This window comes from Rhinoraja longicauda, chromosome 2 (genome assembly GCF_053455715.1).
Source record: "Rhinoraja longicauda isolate Sanriku21f chromosome 2, sRhiLon1.1, whole genome shotgun sequence".
Classification (NCBI taxonomy): domain Eukaryota; kingdom Metazoa; phylum Chordata; class Chondrichthyes; order Rajiformes; family Arhynchobatidae; genus Rhinoraja; species Rhinoraja longicauda.
In genome coordinates, this window is record NC_135954.1 from 80,214,538 (window position 1) to 80,235,083 (window position 20,546).

Consider the following 20,546-nt stretch of genomic DNA (forward strand, 5'->3'; position numbering starts at 1 on the left):
ACAGTAGAAGCGTCACAGAGACTGATGAGACCAACAGATGTCCGACCCTGTGCCATGTTGGCTAATATCAAGCAGGCAGTTTCGTTTTACATCAGGTATTACTGGCTTGAGATCTAGAAATAGCTGATAACTACATTTGGTTCCCTTGTGTAATCCAACAGGATTTTCTACAAGTAGATCATAATCACTAAGGAATGTCCTTAATTTATGAGGGAAAAAACATTGCAATAATTTAAAATCACATGAATATTCCTTTCATGATATGGGTTATTATAATTTAAGGGTTAAAACAGGCTTTTTAGCCACAATGTTTGTCTGTTAACAATCCCTATGTCGAGTAAACAAGCTCAGTTACAAACACTATTAGGTGCTTTGGAAAATAAGTGGGATCACTTGGAAGGACGAATAAATCACGATGCCTCAGATCATGCAGCCTGTATGACAAGACAAACCTTTCTTCACAGAGACATCTGAGATGAGCTCAATCCTGATAGAATAAAGACCCACCAGGCGACAGGCCATAAAACGTGAATTATTTAATCCATTACTAATCCTCTCACACTATTCCACCGTACTTTAATAAACTTAATTTCTTTGTAACCATCAGGTGTACTCTTCACATCATTGATCTGGAAAGCAAACATGGAAGACTAGTTTAGTGAAATGTTTCTTTGAGAGAGGATAAATGTTTGCAAATAACTACTGCATCAATATAAGGTGTCTCACTGATATCCCATTTCCAACGATTAATTATATAACTGAAAGCTATTTAAACCATTGGAACATTGAGACTGAACAACGTTCCCCCATTCTTACTTCACAAACATTGCAAAAGTTTTATTTTGAAGCACGCTTCCTCCTTGTGTCAGGACCTTTCCTACGAATATGTTGATACTTGCTCTCTTTCTCCATTCACCACAAGTAACCAAGCTCAGTGCCGTGATCACTGTCCAGTGTAGTTTATTGTCATGTGTACCGAGGTACAGTGGTAAACACTTTTGTTGCGTGCGATCCAGTCATCGGAAAGACTATACCTGATTACAATGAAGCCATCCACAGTGTACAGATACAGGATAAAGGGAATGACTTTGTGTGCAAGATAAAATCCAGTAACGTCCGATTAAAGTTAGTCTAAGGGTCTCCATTGAGCTAGATGGTAGGGCAGGACCACCGTCCTGGCTATCACCATTTGATGGAATATCTGCAGCATGATGAGCTCAATGAACAATTATGTTTTGGCATTAATTTTTGAATATTCTTCCATTACCCTTTAAAGCAACAGATTCAAGGTAAAATTAATGAGAAATATTATCATCTTTCATCATCATCACCATCTGAAGAAGGGTTCCAACCCAAAACGTCACATATCTATGTTCTGCCCTGCTGAACTGCTCCAGCGTTTGAGTCCTTTTGTGTAAACCAGCATCTGCAGTTCCTTGTTTCTTCATCATCTTTCACCTTTTTTTTTGTCATTTCTGCTAAAACAGTGTCTTGTTTCCAACTTTATAAGTTTGTGGAAACAAAACGTCTCATCCAATTTATCAAAACCCTGCAATAATTTTGAGCATTCATCTTATGTCTCACCTGTCACTTCTCTGTTTTAGAGAGAACTGAAGTTTCTTGTCCATGGGACTATTTTAACCAAATCGAAAATGCTTGCTCTTCAAGGTCTTCAGACCCTCCCAAAACTGTCATGCCCAGGAAGGATTAAGCATTTAATGTTGCTATATATTTTTTTTGTTTTATCTTTAATGTATAATTCACTAATAAATCTGATTTATGTTTGCCATGGAATGTTCATATCTTGAGGAATACTTTATTGTCACATGTGACAAGGCACATTGAAATTCTTTGCTTGCGTACCCAAGGTATCCAAGGTATACTTCTGGCACCCAGTTTGCAGCAATAAGCATCTCTTGGTTAGTATTTAACATTGTTAGCTACATTCCTGCATCCCAAAAGTGTGCCCAATTCTAAGTTCAGGGAGTATTCCATCGAATGGAAAGCTATTTTCTGTAAACATAACAGTTTAGTTTCAGATATAGGTGCATTATAATCACGTGTACCGAGGTACAATGAAAAGCTTTTCATGCTATCCAAACAGATCAGATATACCATACCTAAATACAATCAAGTCAAACGCAAGTACAATAGATAGAGCCAAAGGAGAGATATAGAGTGCAGAATATAGTTCTCAGCATTGTAGTGCATCATTTCCATAGAGAAGGTCCAATATCCACAAAGGGGTAGAGGTGAATGGAGAAGGCTCCCAACCCAACACATTGTCTCTCCATTCCCTTCACAGATGCCATCTGACCAGTTGAGTTCCTCGAGCACTTGTAGACACAAGGAACTGCAGGTGTTGGTTTACAAAAAATGACGCAAAGTGCTGGAGTAATTCAGCGGGTCAGGCAGCGTTGTGCCGCATGGCAGAAGACCGTCATGCCTTGCTTATCCCCCACCAGCAGGCTGTGGAACCAGGAAATCCACCTGAAGAGGCACCTGTCTATCTCCAAGGACCAGAGAACCGGGGATGAGGGGGTCGGCAATGGCGGAGATAAGAACAAAGGGCCGCTAAGAGGAACCGGGATATAACCTTCTGCTCCCTCAAGGCTGACTGCGGGAGGTGCCGCTGGAGCACAAAGGCTGAATGGTGGCCGAGCGAGGAGAGAAACAGAGGTTTGCTGGCCGATCCAGATCATGGGAATGACTGGAGGCCCTTCAGCAGGTTTGGGGTCGACTGGACCGGGTGTCACTACAAGTGACTGAGCATATGGTCCGGACATGACCTGCAACAGTGCAGAGTGGTGGAGCAGCGGTAGAGGACACCTACAGCTCCACTTGGCCAGGCCGACCCTGCAATGCCGTCAGGATAATGGCCAGCTGCTGCTTTGACTTTGAAAATGGCACCAAAACCAGGCATCTCTTGTATATGGTCTCAGTGGGCTATTCCAATACACTGTGTTTGTAATCTGGGATTGTGTTTAAGTATAGTAATAATTTACGGAATTGTATGCAAAAAAATTTTTTCACTGTAACTCAGTACATGAGATAACAACGTAGAAATATAGAAACATAGACACATAGGAAATAGATGCAGGTCCTTTGAGGCCATTCGGTCCTTTGAGCCAGCACCGCCATTCAATATGATCATGGCTGATCATCCAAAATTAGTACTCCATTCCTGCTTTCTCCCCATATCCCTTGATTCCGTTAGCCCCAGGAGCTATATATCTAACTCTCCCTTGAATACAATGCATTCAGAAAGTATTCAGACCCCTTCACTTTTTCCACATTTTGTTCCGTTACAGCCTTATTTTAAAATGGATTAAATTCATTTTTTTTATCATCAATCTACACATAATACCCCAGAATAAAGAAGTGAAAACAGATGTTTAGAATTTTTTGCAAAGTAATTAAAAAGAAATAACTGAAATATCACATTTACATAAGAATTCAGACCCTTTGCTATGACACTCAAAACTGAGTTTATGTTCATCCTGTTTCCATTGATTATCATTGATATGTTTCTATAACTTGACTGGAGTACACCAGTGGTAAATTAAATTGATTGGACATGATTTGGAAAGGCACACACCTGTCTATATAAGGTCCCACAGCTAACAGTGCATGTCAGAGCAAAAACCGAGCCACGAAGACGAAGGAATTGTCCGTAGACCTTCGAGACAGGATTGTGTCGAGACACAGATCTGGGGAAGGGTATAAAACAATTTCTGCAGCATTGCAGATCCCGAAGAGTACAGTGGCCTCCGTCATTCTTAAATGGAAGAACTTTGGAACCATCAGGACTCTTCAGAGAGCTGGCCACCCGGCCAAACTGAGCAATCAGGGGAGAAGGGCCTTGGTCAGGGAGATGACCAAGAGCCCGATGGTCACTCAGCCAGAGCTCCAGAGTTCCTCTGTGAAGATGGGGAAATTTTCCAGAAGGACATCTATATCTGCAGCACTCCACCAATCATTGCCTATATGGTAGAGTGGCCAGACGGAAGTCACTCCTCAGTAAAAGGCACGTGACAGCCCGCTTGGTGTTTGCCAAAAGGCACCTAAAGGACTCTCAGACCATGAGAAACAAGATTCTTTGGTCTGATGAAACCAAGATTGAACTCTTTGGCCTGAATGCCAACCGGCACCGCTCATCACCTGGCCAATACCTTACCTACGGTGAAGCATGGTGGTGGCAGCATCATGCTGTGGGGATATTTTTGTCAGCAGCAGGAACTGGGAGACTAGTCAGGATCGAGGGAAAGATGAACGGAGCAAAGTACAGAGAGATCCTTGAAGAAAACCTACTCCAGAGCATTCTGGACCTCAGACTGGAGCGGAGGTTCACCTTCCAACAGGACAATGACCCTAAGCACACAGCCAAGACAACGCAGGAGTGGCTTCATGACAAGTCTGTGAATGTCCTTGAGTGGCCCAGGCAGAGCCCGGATTTGAACCCGGTCGAACATCTCTGGCGGGACCTGAAAATAGCTGTGCATCGACGCTCCCCATCCAACCTGACAGAGCTTGAGAGGATCTGCAGAGAAGAATGGGAGAAATTACCCAAATACAGGTGTGCCAAGCTTGTAGCATCATACCAAAGAAGACTTGAGGCTGTAATCACTGCCAAATGTGCCTCAACAAAGTACTGAGTAAAGGGTCTGAATACGTATGTAAATGTGATATTTCAGTTATTTATTTTTAATTACTTTGCAAAAATTTCTAAACATCTGTCTTTGCTTTTTTATCATGGGGTATTATGTGTAGATTGATGATAAAAAAAAAAGAATTAATCCATTTTAAAATAAGGCTGTAACATAGCAAAATGTGGAAAAAGTAAAGGGGTCTGAATATTTTCTGAATGCACTGTACATAATAACAAATCATTGAATCATTAAGCAGCCTTGCTTATGGAAGGACTGTTCAGAGCTTGTTAACGGTAGTGCAGCAAGTTTCATATCTAACTAGCTATACTACAAAACCTGTCAATTACTTACTTCAGAAAGTGCATCCATACTTTTTTCCTTAAAATACAATATCCTTCCTCATAAAGTGCTTGGGTTTTTGTTTTGGTTTGCTAATGGTTTGCATTCATTATTTTTCTTATATTTTTGAATCTGTTTTTAATGAACTGTAGAATGATGCATGTCAACATGTGTTGGTCCAAACGTGTAAAAGGTTTGTCTAAATGCTTTTTAATTAAGTTGATGCATCTCCTTCATTGCCAGCAAAATGCATAACTGGAGTTTACATCTTTACAAATGACAACTGTCTCTGATTTATTTCAGGTGAAGGTGTGGTTTCAGAATCGGAGGATGAAATGGAAGCGGGTTAAAGGAGGCCAACAGGGAGCTGTTGCAAGGGAAAAAGAACTGGTTAATGTGAAGAAAGGGACTTTACTGCCTTCTGAGCTCTCTGGGATTGCCACATCTGGTGGTCACCATGCTGGGGACATTCTATCGAATGATGAAAGCCAGGACAGTGATCACAGCACCGAGCTTGGCCACTTGTGATGTATGGAGAAAGAGAGCAAGACTCAACAGATACTCAGGAAAGTAATGGCACAAGGGGGTGGCGAACCCTATTGTCCTACAGCTTCCATGTGCTGACTCCTTGTGGACATGATGCAAACATCAGAGCCTCTGAGCATTCCATATTTGCATTTGACAATTGCACGGTTTGTGAATTTGTGATTTGACTTCCGCTGTAAATAAAATATGGAAGCGACTTTTAAAAGGCAAAAATAATTTTACAGAATCCCAAAGAGGAACAGTGGGAAAGCGTTCAACTGTGTCATCAGTGAAGCAAAAATAATAAACATGTTTATAAAGAATGAGTACACAACCTTGCCAGAGAAGAAATCCTCACCTAATAATGGGAAATGTAGCATTTCAATGTAATTGAAAATTTTAAATAGTGCTCTGAAAGAGACAGCTATATGATGCAGATGCCTTCACCAGTATTCTTAATTATAGGTGCAATACTTATTCAACCGCAATAGAAAAGTATCTATTTAGGCAGCAGCCACACACAAGATATGGATTGTCCTGATACATACCGCAAGTGTTGATAAAATTAAAAAAATAAACAATTGGCTCAATGAAACCTTGAAACACCTTTAGCTTGGTGCTCCAGCAGATAATACCAAAGTCAAATAGTAACAGTTTAGGTAGAACACAGAACAGTGCTGCTCAAACGACAGGCCCATTGGCCCACAATGTTAGTGCCGAACATGATGCCAAGACCACATCCCTGTGCCTACACCATATCCCTCCATTCCCAGCATGTCCATGTGGTTATCCAAAAGCCTCTTGAACGCCATTATCGTATCAGCCTCAACCACCAACCCTGGTAGAATGTTCCAGGCACTCACCACACTCAGTGTACAAAAGTTGCCCCACATAATTCCATTAAACATTGCCCCTCTCATCTTAAAGTTGTGCCCTCTTGTATTTGATTTTTCCATCCTGGGAGAAAGGTTCTGACTTTCTACCTATTTATGCCATTCATAATTTTCTGTACTTCTCTCAGGTCTTCCTTCAACCTCCAGCGTTCCAGAGAAAACAATCCAAGTCTGTCCAACCTCTCTCTATAGCTAATACCTCCCATATCCAGAGATCATTCAGGTAAACCACCTGCACCCTTTCCAATGCCTCCACATCCTTTCTGCAATAAGGTGATCAGAACTGCATGAAATATTCCTAATGCGGCCTAACCAAAGTACTATAAAGCTGCATCATGACATCCTGACTCTTGTGCTCATAGTTTAGTTTTTATCCTGATATCACTTAATACACATCAGAGATAGGAGTCAACAGTCAACTTTGGCTACTTTTGGTTCCTGTGCTGAACTGTTCTATGTTCTATATCTGCCAGATATAGAACTGCTAAAATTGCACTCTAGATTTTGTTTGGCCCTGAAGTAATTGTTTGGCTTTGTTGTTAGGAATAACTTGTGACACAACAAAGGATTTACTTATTAAATGTTACACATTTTATCAAAGTGTAATAACTTGTTAAATAATGTGCACATCTAACCAAATCTTATTTCATCCACTGCCTCGTTTATGGTATGTATAGAATGAAGAGCAATCAGGAGTGAAGTAGAACTTTATGGCTCAATTTAAAAATGGAAGATTTATCACGAGATGGAGCGATAAGAACTTGGTGTTAGAATGAAGTGATTGACAAATGGAATGTGGTCTTATATGTAACGCCTAATGACAGGATGAACTAAATGGCTGAATATTCTTTTCTCGTTCCTGCTTTATTATGTATAATCAATAAAATTAACAGCAGAAAGGTTTATAAATGCTGTCTGATTTCAGAGATTCGATCATTCACACTTGTTTTATTTTATTTTGTACATAGAGTACTTCCTTAAAAAGAAAGTGTTCGCAATATGAAATGCATTCCTAAATACGTTTACCAACGTATCATTGCAATGCATAATTGCAAAATAATCTCAAACACAAAATATACTAGTTTAGTACCCAAAATGCCAACTTGCTTCAGAAAATTGAATGATATAATTCATTGTAATTGACATCTAAAGCTTGGAGCTTGATTGATTATGTGGTAAAGATTTGAATAGTTTGGATAAATGATTGTCCTCACTCTGTAAAAGTCTGATTAACAGGTCAACATCATTGTCGTGAAGCTGTACATAAGCCCCCAAATGAGGTGTATTAGTAACAATAAACAAAATCTATCGTACATCTGAATATGCAGATCTGTCGGACAGCTATTTGGGGATTTTTCTTTATTATAGAGACAATTCTTCTGTCATCAACTGTGGAGGTCTTCCTTGGCCTGCCAGTCCCTTTGCGATTAGTTAGCTCACAAGTGCTCTCTTTCTTCTTAATGATGTTCCAAACAGTTGATATTGGTAAGCCTAAGGTTTGGCTGATGTCTCTTACAGTTTTATTCTTGTTTCTCAGTCTCATAATGGCTTCTTTGACTTTCATTGGCACAACTTTGGTCCTCTTCTTTAATAACAGCAATAAAAGTTTCCAAAGGTGATGGAAAGACTGGAGGAAAGACGAGGTGCTGAGAGCTCTCTTATACCTGCATTAAGGAGGAAATTAAACACACCTGAGCAATTACAAACACCCATGAAGCCATGTGTCCCAAACATTATGGTGCCCTGAAATGGGGGGACCATGTTTAACACTGCTGTAATTTCTACATGGTGAAACCAAAATGTATAAAAATGGCCTTTATTAAAATCTGACAATGTGCACTTTAACCACATGTGATTTTTTTTCTATTCCAAATCTCAAATTGTGGAGGACAGAGGCAAATAAATAAATGATGGGACTTTGTCCCAAACTCTATGGAGGGCACTTTAAAAATATTAATGACAGAAAGCATATTGGACCAGAAATCTGGAATCCGTGTGTCCGATGCCACAGCACTATGTGCTATGTTCCCCTTGGACACGCCCCATGTGCAGTCCAGTGGCTGTCTGGCTGAGGCTTCTCAACGTCACACATGGGAGACAGCTCTCTGATCCTATGCCGGGTCAAGCCTGGTCAGGAATCCATTGATTTAAGTGGGGATTCTCAGTGTGCAGAATTGGACTGTTAAATAATTACGCATTGATGTTTTTATTTGAGTTTAAAATGATTAATGATTTGTGAGTGATTTTAATGATTTTTTATTTGCTGTTAATTTTTTTTAAAAATTATGGCAGCAAATGTCATACTTGTTAAATGTGCCTGCATGACAACACACATCTATGAACTCTTAAATTCATTCACAGATTGGACAGAGACCAAAGCTCCACCCCTCAGTTTTGTCTTCTATCAAAGATTCTCAAAGCTATGCTGGGGGGGGGGGGGGTTGTTATTTGAGGCCAGTTTGCTGCTGAGGCCTTTATCCACTTCACTGAAGGCCTCATCGGTAAGGATTTTGCATTTGCCGCCTGTGATGATTCACAAATGAAGGCACAAGTACAGCATTTACTGACGAGCCACCTGACCTGCTTTTAATTTAAGGACCAGTGGATTTTCAAACCATGCATTCGTATCAGGTAAGAGTGTCGAGCGGGCCAAGCCCAGAATATGTCTCCATTTTATGTGGTCATGTTTCTGTGTAACAATTGCAGGAATTTAACACGGGTTCACCACCGATTTTCCAGCACCCCTGGTTCCAAACCTTGGCTTATTCTCTGTTTTGATGGACCAATAGAGGTCAAGTAATAATGGTACAACAATACACCTGTGGCCCACTAATCATACCCCTCCTGTGTCTCAATAGCACAATTGACTGCTTGAAAATTAAATAAAACAAATATTAAATGTGATTTAATTTTACAGCGAAACGTGCATTTCTCGCACAGGCAGCCTGGGTTGGGTTGATATCGGAAGTCCCGTAGAGGGTCAGATCTGGAATGGATCTGCCGGCTCCAGCCAGGCTGGAGATCTAAAGCCCCGGCCGCAGGGGAGAAGTTTAACCTGCCGATCGGAAGTCTGGCGGATGGAGGTTGGATCGGCAGCCGCCCACCGGGCTGAGGAGCCACTTTCCCAGCAGGACTACCGGGCCAACCCCTGCTGACCCGGGATTTGCCGAATCTGCTAAAGGTGTGGTAGGGCGGGCATGCCTGCTGTGCTATCATCCGACACAGGCCTCCGTGAGGGGTCCAACGGTACCAGAACAGTCCACCTTGGCCACCGGGGAGACGAGATTCCGGCCCACGAATTTGGCCACGGTAAAGTCGGCTATGGGAACAGATCCGCCGGCTCCGGCCGGGCCGGAGTTATAGAACTCCGGCCGCAAATGCAAGTCGTTGATGGGACGCAGAAGTCCTGAAGACGTCGAGATCAGCCGCCTCACCCAGCCTAGGCACCACATTCTTGGGGGAATTTCCGGGGGGGTTTCAAGTGCACTCTCGTAATTTTGTCCATATTAAAGGAAGTGCCAGACCACCAGTTGCCGTAAAATCAGCGGAGGACCTGTAAATAGTCTTGCTCTCTGGGGAATACTGAAATCACAAGTATATATAAGAGCAAGTACATTTATACTTTTCAATAAATTCTCATCATCTCACATTGTGAAAGCAAAGAAATAAAAATATGTTCAGAAAAGATATTTTCATGGAAGTGTTGGCCCTTTAAACAAATAATTTTCCAAAATCTTTATTCTATTTTATGCAATAGTTCCTCAATGAAGAGCAATGGTTGATTTTAGTTACTTTTTAGGATAAAATATAAAGAACTTCGCAAAGTACCAAACTGAAATTGTTCAATTAGCTCAACTTCAGAACAATAATTGTGTTATTTACTTAATGGAGTTCAAGCAGACTTAATTGTAGTGTACTTAGCAACAATTACCTGAGAAACAGGTGGCTTTTTTTCTTGTTCTGCAGCATGGAAGTTAAACCTTGACAACACACTGTGTATTATGTTGCAGCGACCTTTCTCTTGAACAAAAAGTGCACACTGAAGATAAAGCGATGAGTAAGGAAAAGCTAAAGATGTAAGTGGCAAGTTTTTTTTACACAATGGGTGGCTGGCATGCAGTCAGGGATGGTGGTGGAGACAAGTACAATCGTGGTGTTTAAGTAGTTTTTAGATAGGCACATGAATATACAGGGAATGGAGGGATATGGATCACAGACAGACATTAGATTATTTTAGTATTGTGTTCGGCACAGACATTCTGGGTCGAAGGGCCTGTTCTGTGCTATTTTATATTCTATGTTTTAAAGCTATTTTACTATTTTGTTGTGGCATACCTTGTGAAAGTTTGCAATATGGTGTGAAGTAATTCACACAGGATTGATAATCACTAGGGTAGACTTTAATTAGCTGAAGAAATCTGATGTGTTTTTTTTCCCTGCAAAATAATCAAAGCCAATGTACATTGGGGCGGCTCATTTGAGCTTCTGGCTCTCAGTGCAAGAGATCTGGACATTTGATCCTGACCTCGGGTGCCATCTGTGTGGAGTTTGCGTGTTCTTCCTGTGAGCATGTGGGTTTCCTCCATGTGCTCTGGTTTAGAAACATAGAAAATAGGTGCAGGAGTAGGCCATTCGGCCCTTCGAGCCTGCACCGCCATTCAATATGATCATGGCTGATCATCCAGCTCAGTAACCTGTACCTGCCTTCTCTCCATACCCCCTGATCCCTTTAGCCACAAGGGCCACATCTAGCTCCCTCTTAAATATAGCCAATGTACTGGCCTCAACTACCTTCTGTGGCAGAGAATTCCACAGACTCACCACTCTCTGTGTGAAGAAATGTTTTCTCATCTCGGTCCTAAAAGACTTCCCCCTTATCCTTAAGCTGTGACCCCTGGTTCTGGACTTCCCCAAATGGAGTCTGTTTCTTCTCATATTCCAAAGATGTTTGTGTTTGTCGGTTAACTGGCCTCTGTAAATTATCCCCAGTGTGTAGGGAGTGGATGGGAAAATGGGAGAACATAGAATTAGTATGCATAGGTGTTCATGGTTGGTGTAGGCTGAAGGGCCTGTTTCCATGCTGTATCTCTAATGTAAACTAATGTGTTTTGGGCAAGGCTTTGACAGAATTCATTTCGTTCATTTTTATGAGGAAAGTATAAAAATATAAAGATCCAACCTGTCACAGTGTTTCTGCATTATATGCTTCAGCATTATTTCTGTTTGCATCCAGCATTCAGAAAACAAAAGCAGCCGGTATGCATTAAAGAGCACATGTTGGAAAACTGCCAGATGCTGACTTTCTAAAGTTAGGGCAATTTACTTTTTTTTAATTCTCATGGATGTTATATCATCCTGGTTGATGCAACATAGTCTGTCGACCTGAGCACCAGGGGGATGACAGCACAACATTTGTAAATGTAGAGGAACCAGTTTACATTGCTGCAGTTGATATTGGAAATCTATTGAAAGCAAAATCAGCATTGTGATGGATGAAGAAAATAGAAACTCTTACAAAGTTTCTTGTTCGTAAGCAGTCCCTTGGCATTGAAGTAGACTTGCTTCCACTTGAATTATGAGACGGTGAACAAGGTCATTGTTGGAAGTGCAGGCTCCACTGGAGATGGGGCAGGTGGTTGCTGACCGGGTCAATGGGTGGGAGGATGGTGAGGTGGTGTGTTTTTTCTGCCACTCTTACATGGCTTCTGTGTATTCGCAATGCATGGACTTGTTCTTGGTGCCGACCAAAATGGTCCATCTTCACTCTGAATGGTCACTGTCGAAGATTCCCAGGTGTCAGAGAGACTTTGACAAGGTCTTTGAATATAATCTTTTTTTCCAGCTGATATTCACTTCTTGCTGAGCTTAGCACAGAACATAGTGGCCTATCCAATGGATGCGAGGTAAGATGTGTAATTTTGTAGATGCAATGGTGATGTTACAGACAGTGAGGAAGGCCGCTTAAGACTGTGCCATAATATAGATCAGTTGGAAACATAGGCAGAGAAGTGGAAAATAGAATTTAAGTCTGACAACTTCAAGGTGAATGAGGTTCCAAGGAGTAAATATCACCAGTACATTGTCCTGGACCAGCCATATTGAAGCAATGGCCAAGAAAGCACACCAACGCCTTTACTTCCTTAGAAGGCTTGGGAAGTTCGGAATGTCCCCAACAACTCTAACCAACTTCTACAGATGCGCTGTAGAAAGGCCTTTATTGAGATGCATCACAGCATGGTTTGGGAACAGCTCCATCTAAGACCGCAAGGTATTAGAGAATTGTGGATGCAGCTCAGACCATCACCCAAACCAACCTCCCTTCCATTGACTCCATCTACACTTCACGCTGTCTCGGCAAGGTCACCAGCATAATTAAGGACGTGTCTCACACTGGACACTCCCTCTATTCCCCTCTCCCCTCGGACAAGTGGTACAGAAGTGTAAAAAAGCATACTTCCAGAGTCAGGGACAGTTTCTGTTATCGGGTAACTGAACCATTGTATCACTAACGAGAGAGCAGTTCTGAGCTACCATCTACCCCATTGGAGACACTCAGGCTATCTTTAATTGGGTTTTACTGGACTTGCATTAAATGTTATTCCCCTTATCCTATGTCTGTACACTGTAGACAGCTTTATTGTAATTACGTATAGTATTTCCATTGACTGGAGGCACATAACAAACAGGGCAGTTTATAGTTTAGTTAAAGGTTGTAGTGTTGAATAGCCAGATGGTTGTTGGGATGAAACTGCTCCTGATCTTGGTCATTACAGTTTTCAGGCTCCAATACCTTCTTTCCAATGGCAGGAGAGAAATGATAGTGTGGCGAGGGTGGTGTGGGTCTCTGATGATGCAGGCTGTCTTTTTGAGGCAATGACTCTTGTAGATCCCTTTGATGGTGGCAAGGTCAGTACCCATGATGGACAGGGCATGATTCGCCACATTTTACAATCTTCTTCGTTCCTGGGCATTCGAGTTGCCAAACCAGGCCATGATGCAACCAGTCAATATGCTCTCTACACCTACAGAGGTTCAAGAGATCATTCACTGACATACCAAATCTTATCAATCTCCAAGGAAGTAGAGGTGTTGATGGGCTTTCTCTATGATTGTATCAATGTGCTGGGTCCAGGACAGATCTCCAGACATATGCATGCCAAGGAACTTGAAGTTGTTCACTCTCTCCGTCACCGAACCGTCAATGGAGAAGTTTGTGCATCCTCAGTCTTCCTCTTCTATGCGCAATATTGGTCTTACTGATGTTCAGAGCAAGGTTGTTGTTCTGGCACCATTCACTCAGACGATCGAGCTCCCTCCTCTACTCTTACTCACCATTGGTTTAGGCTACATTTGAGGTAGTCTGGGTGTGCTGGGTCTTCCTTTTTCTGGAGTGGAAAAGGGTGAAGGGAAATGTTTGGTGCATGAAGCTATAAGGGGGATAAACTGGGTATATAGTTAAGAAATACTATCCTATGGTAGAGGGTGTATAACACGAGGGGCCTGTTCAAGGGGAGAGATAGGAGGGGTAGAGTGGACCACTCTTCAATTTTAATCCCCAAACTCTTCATGTTTCATTTTAGTTTAACGATGTGCTGAAGATAGTTCAGCATTGTATTTGATGCATAACATTCTGTTTAAGAGGTCCTGTTATCTCTTATAAAGTACCCTCTGGAGTTGGAAGAATGAGGGGCGATCTCATCAAAACCTACAAAATTCCTAAAGGGCTTGGCAGAGTGGATGCAGAAAGGATGTTTCTCTGAGTTAGAACATAGAACATAGACAATAGGTGCAGGAGGAGGCCATTCGGCCCTTCGAGCCAGCACCACCATTTATTGTGATCATGGCTGATCGTCCCCAATCAATAACCCGTCTGCCTTCGCCCCATATCCCTTGATTCCACTAGACCCTAGAGCTCTATCTAACTCTCTCTTAAATCCATCCAGTGAGTTGAGGAGTTTCAGAATAAAGGGACTGGCCATTTAGGATTGAGGTGGGAAGAAATTAATTTACTCAAATGATGATAAACATTTTAAGTTCTCCACCAAAGAGGCTCGTGGAACCTTAACTATTTTTGTTCAAAGCCATAATTGACACATTTCTGGATGTTAAGGGAGTCATGGGATGTGGGGATAGTAACACAAGGAACTACAGATGCTGGAATCTTGAGCAAAATGCAAAGTGCTAAAGTATCTCAGTGCGTCAGTATCTGTGGAGGGAAATTGGTAAATTATGTTTCAGGTCAGGACACTTCAGTGATAGTAATAGAGGGGAGAAAGATGGAAACAAGAGGGGGCCACGAGACAAAAACTGGCAAGTGATAGAAACAAGTTGAGGGGTGTAGTTGTTTGGCAGATGGGTGGGAGTAAATGACAAAGGGTAGAGATTAAAAGAAGACAAGATGCCAGATAAGTAGAGAAATTTAAAGTAAGAGGGAAAAATATGTGTTCAAGGGGACATTGAGGAAGGGAACGAGGGGAATATAAAGGGAAATTAAGGACTGGATGTAGGAAAACAGGGAAAGGAGCAGGGTGAATGGGAGGCTGGAATTGTTGTTAAAGTAAAAGATCAGCTGTGATCTTGATGAATGGCAGAACAGGATTGAAGGGCTGGTTGACAATTTTTCTTCTGTTTCTTATGTTTTTGTACAAGACAGGAACTAGCTCATTTGGCATATATTTCTGACAAAGATTTATGCGGTTCTGGAAATAAATGTATTTTTCAAAACTAAAAGCCATACTTGTCTGCTTCAAAAGATAAAGGGTTTGTACATAAAACTTTAATGGCAGTACAATGCACAGGCAATGAAACACATTTGTTACAGATTGCATGAATTTCAAAACATTGCATGTTTTTATTTTTGGAATTGATGTGCGTTGCCAAGGGTTGACTTGGAGATAGAATTCTTGTTAGTTGTGTTTCAAGATTCTGACATAATTAGCAGGTTGTTCGACCATATTACATTGAACAAATTGAAAGTGGCTGTCATTTATAATTAATCATATGTCTGAATCGACCATTGTGTGCGACAATAATGTTGATAAGAGAGTAACGAGCAATGGATGGATTTAATTGAATGCTCTTGGATTTGGTTTTAGGCTGAAAACATACACAATTCATTCAGCACAAACCAATAGGAACTGCAAATTCACGAATGATCATCGGGCTTCACCGTTTCCTTTAATGATATGCCACAGTTTGAGCATCTGAACTGTCTTCCAGCTCCATGACATTTATTTGGCATGAAAACAGAAGAGTGAGCACCGCACCAAAGGACACTATGTCTGCAGCAGCAATCTGACTCTTGCATAGTGAGAGATATGTCCAATGCACCATTAAATAATGCAAGTAATCTGATGCAATATTTTCTGGTGAGGCTCCATTTTCTGCCATGATGCTTATGATAGAAGAGCAGGGGTGATAATTTAGATCATCATTTTATACCACTCTAAGTTTGTGGCAGGTAGGAATGTGAACCAACGAGAAGGTTCAAACTATTTGACATCATCTCTGCCAGTGTACTGGGAACAGATGTGTTTGTAATTGCCAATATTAGTAGAGAGGCCACCACTGCGTCCCTGTGGAGATAAAGTCCTGTGTTCACGTTGGGAAATGCTCCACCCCTGTAAGCACCACAATTGTGTTAAATGCAATAGGCTTTTAGCAGATTTGGCAATGCAAAACTGGCCATACACGAGGTGTTGTGGACCATCAGCAATGGTAGAAATGGGAACTACCACAATCTGCACCCTGGAAAATCCCTCACTCTATCATTAACAATAAAAGTATTTCTATATGGAGAGCAGAAGGGCATGCTGTGAAGTGTACCATGCATATTTAAATTTGTGTAATAGAGGTGCTTACTACTGTGCTTACTACAGTGCTTACTACAGTGCTTACTACTGTGCTTACTACAGCGCTCACTACAGTGCTCACTACTGTGCTCACTACAGTATTTACTACTGTGCTCACTACTGTGCTCACTACAGTGCTCACTACAATGCTCACTACAGTGCTCACTACAGTGCTCACTACAGTGCTCACTACAGTGCTCACTACAGTGCTCACGACTGTACTTATTACTGTGCCGACAAAGTGTTATATACAATTATGAGAGGCATAGATAGGGTAGTAGTCGGAACTTTTTTCTCCTGGATGGAAAAATCAAAAGGGAGCATAGCCATAAGGTGAGAGGGGCAAAGTTTTAAAGGGGATGTGCGGGGCAAGACCTTTACACAGAGAATGGTGAGCGCCTGGAATGTGCTGCCAGGGTGGTGATTGAGGCAGATATGATAATGGCATTTAAGTGACTTTTAGATAAGCACATGGACATGCAGGGAATGAAGGGACATGGATTATGCACACGTAGATATGGTCGTGCATCATGATCAGCATAGATGTTGTGGGCCGAAGTCCTTGTGTTGTACTGTTCTATGTTCTTGCACGATATAGCAAAAGCATCATGCAATAGACAACATGCAATCTCACTGTGAACCGATAGGTTCACAGTCCTGCAATGTCATGTTTTAATGTTGTGGATTAAATGTCAACAACATCCCAATGGCTGTGGGACTTAACACATGAGATTACTAAAAACAAGATTGAAGCATTTGCAACCATGTTCAGCCAGAAGGACCGAGTAGATGATCCATTTTGTTTCCCTCCTGAGATCATCACCATCACAGAATATGCATGATATCAAGGCAGTGTTCAACTGAATGCAGCATCGAGGAAGCCTGATAAATCTGAAGGTAGTGGGCATGCAGTGAAAACACTTCAGAACTTGCACTTATGCCTTCTACAAAGATTGATGGAGGCTGGTCATGTCATCCTCAGGACATGAGTGGAAATGCTCCTTGGGGCAATGTCTTTGTCTCAGCCATCATTGGCTGCTTCATCCATGGCCTTCCTTCCATCCTTAGGTCAGATTACAGTGTATACCATCTGTAACGTAGACTGGACTCCACTCACCTAAGCTGTTATAACAGCACCCCCCCAACCTTCAACCTCTGTCAACAATAAAGGATAAACACTTCAGGTAATGGGAACATAACACTATCTCCAGGTTCCTCTCTAACTCATACACTATCCTACCTTGGAAATAAATTGTTATTCCCACATTATCGCTGTGTCTAAATCCTAGAATTCTCTCGCCAACAATTATGACCTGTCTTCTCTCTTCTGTGTGCTTCCAGTCTCTCACTATGTGGGTGATTCTTAAAGACCTCATGCAACCAGGGATGGGTAATATTGCACCACCATTGTCTCCTGCATTCCAAGCAGAAATTAAAAGAAATACTAACAAATTGATTAATTCTCAAGCACATTTTCAAACCTGAATAATAACAACTGTCACCAGTAAGCAATGATTTTGTCATTTGTCCTTTAGTCATAAAGATGAAAGAGATGTTGTCTTCATTACAGGCGCAGTGTCAATGTTCTTTTCTGATCCTCCAGACTTGAAGCAATTAATTACCTTTGGTGCAATTGCTATTGCTTTTCAATTAAATGTGGCACAGAAACATGCCTTTGGCCCACCTTGTCCAGACTGCCCCTTTTGCCTATCAATCCAAATCCAATTTTCCTACATTAGATCTGTATCCTTCTATGCCGTGCCTATTTAAACACTTGTCTAAATGTCTCTATAGTGCAGTGCAATGGTAGTTTCTACCATTCTCTCTTGCAATGGGTTCCAGATATCTACCTGTCATCCTCAGGACATTAGTGGAAATGGTCCTCGGATCAACGTGTTAGTCTCAGCAATCTCTGTTTTTTCAAAAAATGATTGTCTCCTCAAATCTCCTTTAAGATTCTTTCCTCTCAACTTAAGCCCCTGATGCCCTAAAATGGAGAAAAGGTATTGACTATCTACCCTATGATTATATTATAACCCAATTCTCCCTCATTTCAGGGTAAATAACCTCTCCCCATAACTGGTGAATCTCCTCTGCACTCCCTCCAGAGTAACCACATCCTTCCTGTAGTATGCCCATCAGAAATGCACACAGTACTCCATGTGCGCTCCAAGCAGTATTTTGTAAAGCATCAGCTTAATGTACCACCTTTTGTATTCTGTGCCCCAACCAATGAAATGTTTACATTCTTTCTTAAATTAAGAAACAGATACTGAACAAATCATCATTGTCTTATACTATCCTGTTTCTCCATAGGGTCTATTGCAATCCTGCCTGATAAATTCAACATTGGAAAGTGGGGTTAGTGCACTCGGGTGTTAACACTTTTTTAATGATATAATAAATATTTTTTACCATTGAACAACCTTACTGGGCTGGTGAAAATAATTCTGGATATATGGAAATTCCAATTTAAGAAAAGTAATACTGGGGATTAAAAAAATATTTTAAACATCAGTGGTACTAATCAGACTATATAATAATCACTGCTTGTTCTTTTTATTCAAAGTTTGTGATTTCACTGACTATAATTTCCAGATGTACAAATTTTAGTAATTCTGCCTGAATCTTTTATATCTTTCTCTCACTTAAAACAACGTGTATACATCTGTCTTCATCTTGCTTCTTGCACATTATTAAAATATACATTTTTTTCCTTTCTGGTCTGTTCAGTCTGGTTGATTAAAGACCCTTCACTGTTCACAAATACCACTGATCATTTGCATAGAAAACCTTCTCGGAAACAAACAGCAGAACTTATCAAAATGCCCAGCAATGCTTCTGTGAACAATACACATAGTGAATGCTGAAAGCCTTTCGTTTCTCATTGAGAGGAAAATATAGAAAATGCCGTCTTTGCATTCTTATACTGTACAGGAGGTCATTCATGTTCTCTGACCATTTCATCAAACTGCATTTCTTTGTTAATTGAGACATTTGGATACTATTTTCCAGGTGTTGCCTACTTAGAAGGCAGTCCCTTGGGTACAAGGATTACTTCCTTTTAGTCCAATTTGTGGCTTATAAGGTAGCTAATGAGGGCAATGTGGGAACTGCAGACTCTACTCCAAAGCATAGATCATAAGATCATGAGAGATAGGAGTAGAATTAAGCCATTCGGCCGATCAATACTCTGCCATTCAATCATGGCTGATCTATCTCACCCTCCTAACCCCATTCTCCTGCCTTCTCGCCATAACCTCTGACATCCATACTATGGGCGGCACGGTAGCGCAGCGGTAGAGTTGCTGCTTTACAGCGAATGCAGCGCCGGAGACTCAGGTTCGATCCTGACTACGGGTGCTGCACTGTAAGGAGTTTGTACGTTCTCCCCGTGACCTGCGTGGGTTTACTCCGAGATCTTCGGTTTCCTCCCACACTCCAAAGACGTACAGGTATGTAGGTTAATTGGCTGGGTAAATGTAAAAAAAAATTAAAAAAATTGTCCCTAGTGGGTGTAGGATAGTGTTAATGTACGGGGATCACTGGGCGGCACGGACTTGGAGGGCCGAAAAGGCCTGTTTCCGGCTGTATGTATATGATATGATGATATGATAATCAAGAATCTGTCTATCTTTGCCTTAAATATATCCACTGCCTCCACCGCCTTCTGTGGCAAAGAATTCCCCAGATTCATCACCTGCAATTGGGTATGTGATGACTGAAAGAGTGGGTGGGTACTTTTTTTTTCATATTTATTTTTTCATATTTCAGATACAGCGCGGAAACAGGCCTTTTCGGCCCACCAAGTCCGCGTCGCCCAGCGATCCCCGCACATTAACACTATCCTACACACACTAGGGACAATTTTTACATTTACCCAGTCAATTAACCTACATACCTGTACGTCTTTGGAGTGTGGGAGGAAACCGAAGATCTCGGAGAAAACCCACGCAGGTCACGGGGAGAACGTACAAACTCCTTACAGTACAGCACCCGTAGTCAGGATCGAACCTGAGTCTCCGGCGCTGCATTCGCTGTAAAGCAGCAACTCTACCATTGCGCCACCGTGCCGCCCACTTTGTGAGGTGGTCCACTCCTTTTGACACTTACGTAGGGCTTTTGGTTGTCGATATGAGTGATTGTGGGCCAGGGGTTCCCAGGAATGAGTTGGGATGACGCATTTCTTCAAGGATGTTTTCAAGGAGGCTTTCTGCACAAGCTTGAATCCTTTCCTTTGCCTACCATGTCTCTTCTCATGACAAGGATGGAGGGTTTTGGGAGTTTGG

General features: G+C 41.6%; 1 protein-coding gene across 1 annotated transcript in view; it reads left to right on the forward strand.

Annotated features, from left to right (window-relative positions):
- The window catches only part of meox2a (mesenchyme homeobox 2a), a 43,875-nt gene extending 38,327 nt beyond the window's left edge, over positions 1-5,548 (forward strand). The window contains exon 3 of the mRNA XM_078428915.1: positions 5,292-5,548. Coding sequence (XP_078285041.1) covers positions 5,292-5,516 — 225 coding nt within the window. The 3' untranslated portion in view covers positions 5,517-5,548. The remainder of the gene's footprint in view (positions 1-5,291) is intronic.
- The last annotated feature ends 14,998 nt before the right edge of the window (positions 5,549-20,546 follow it).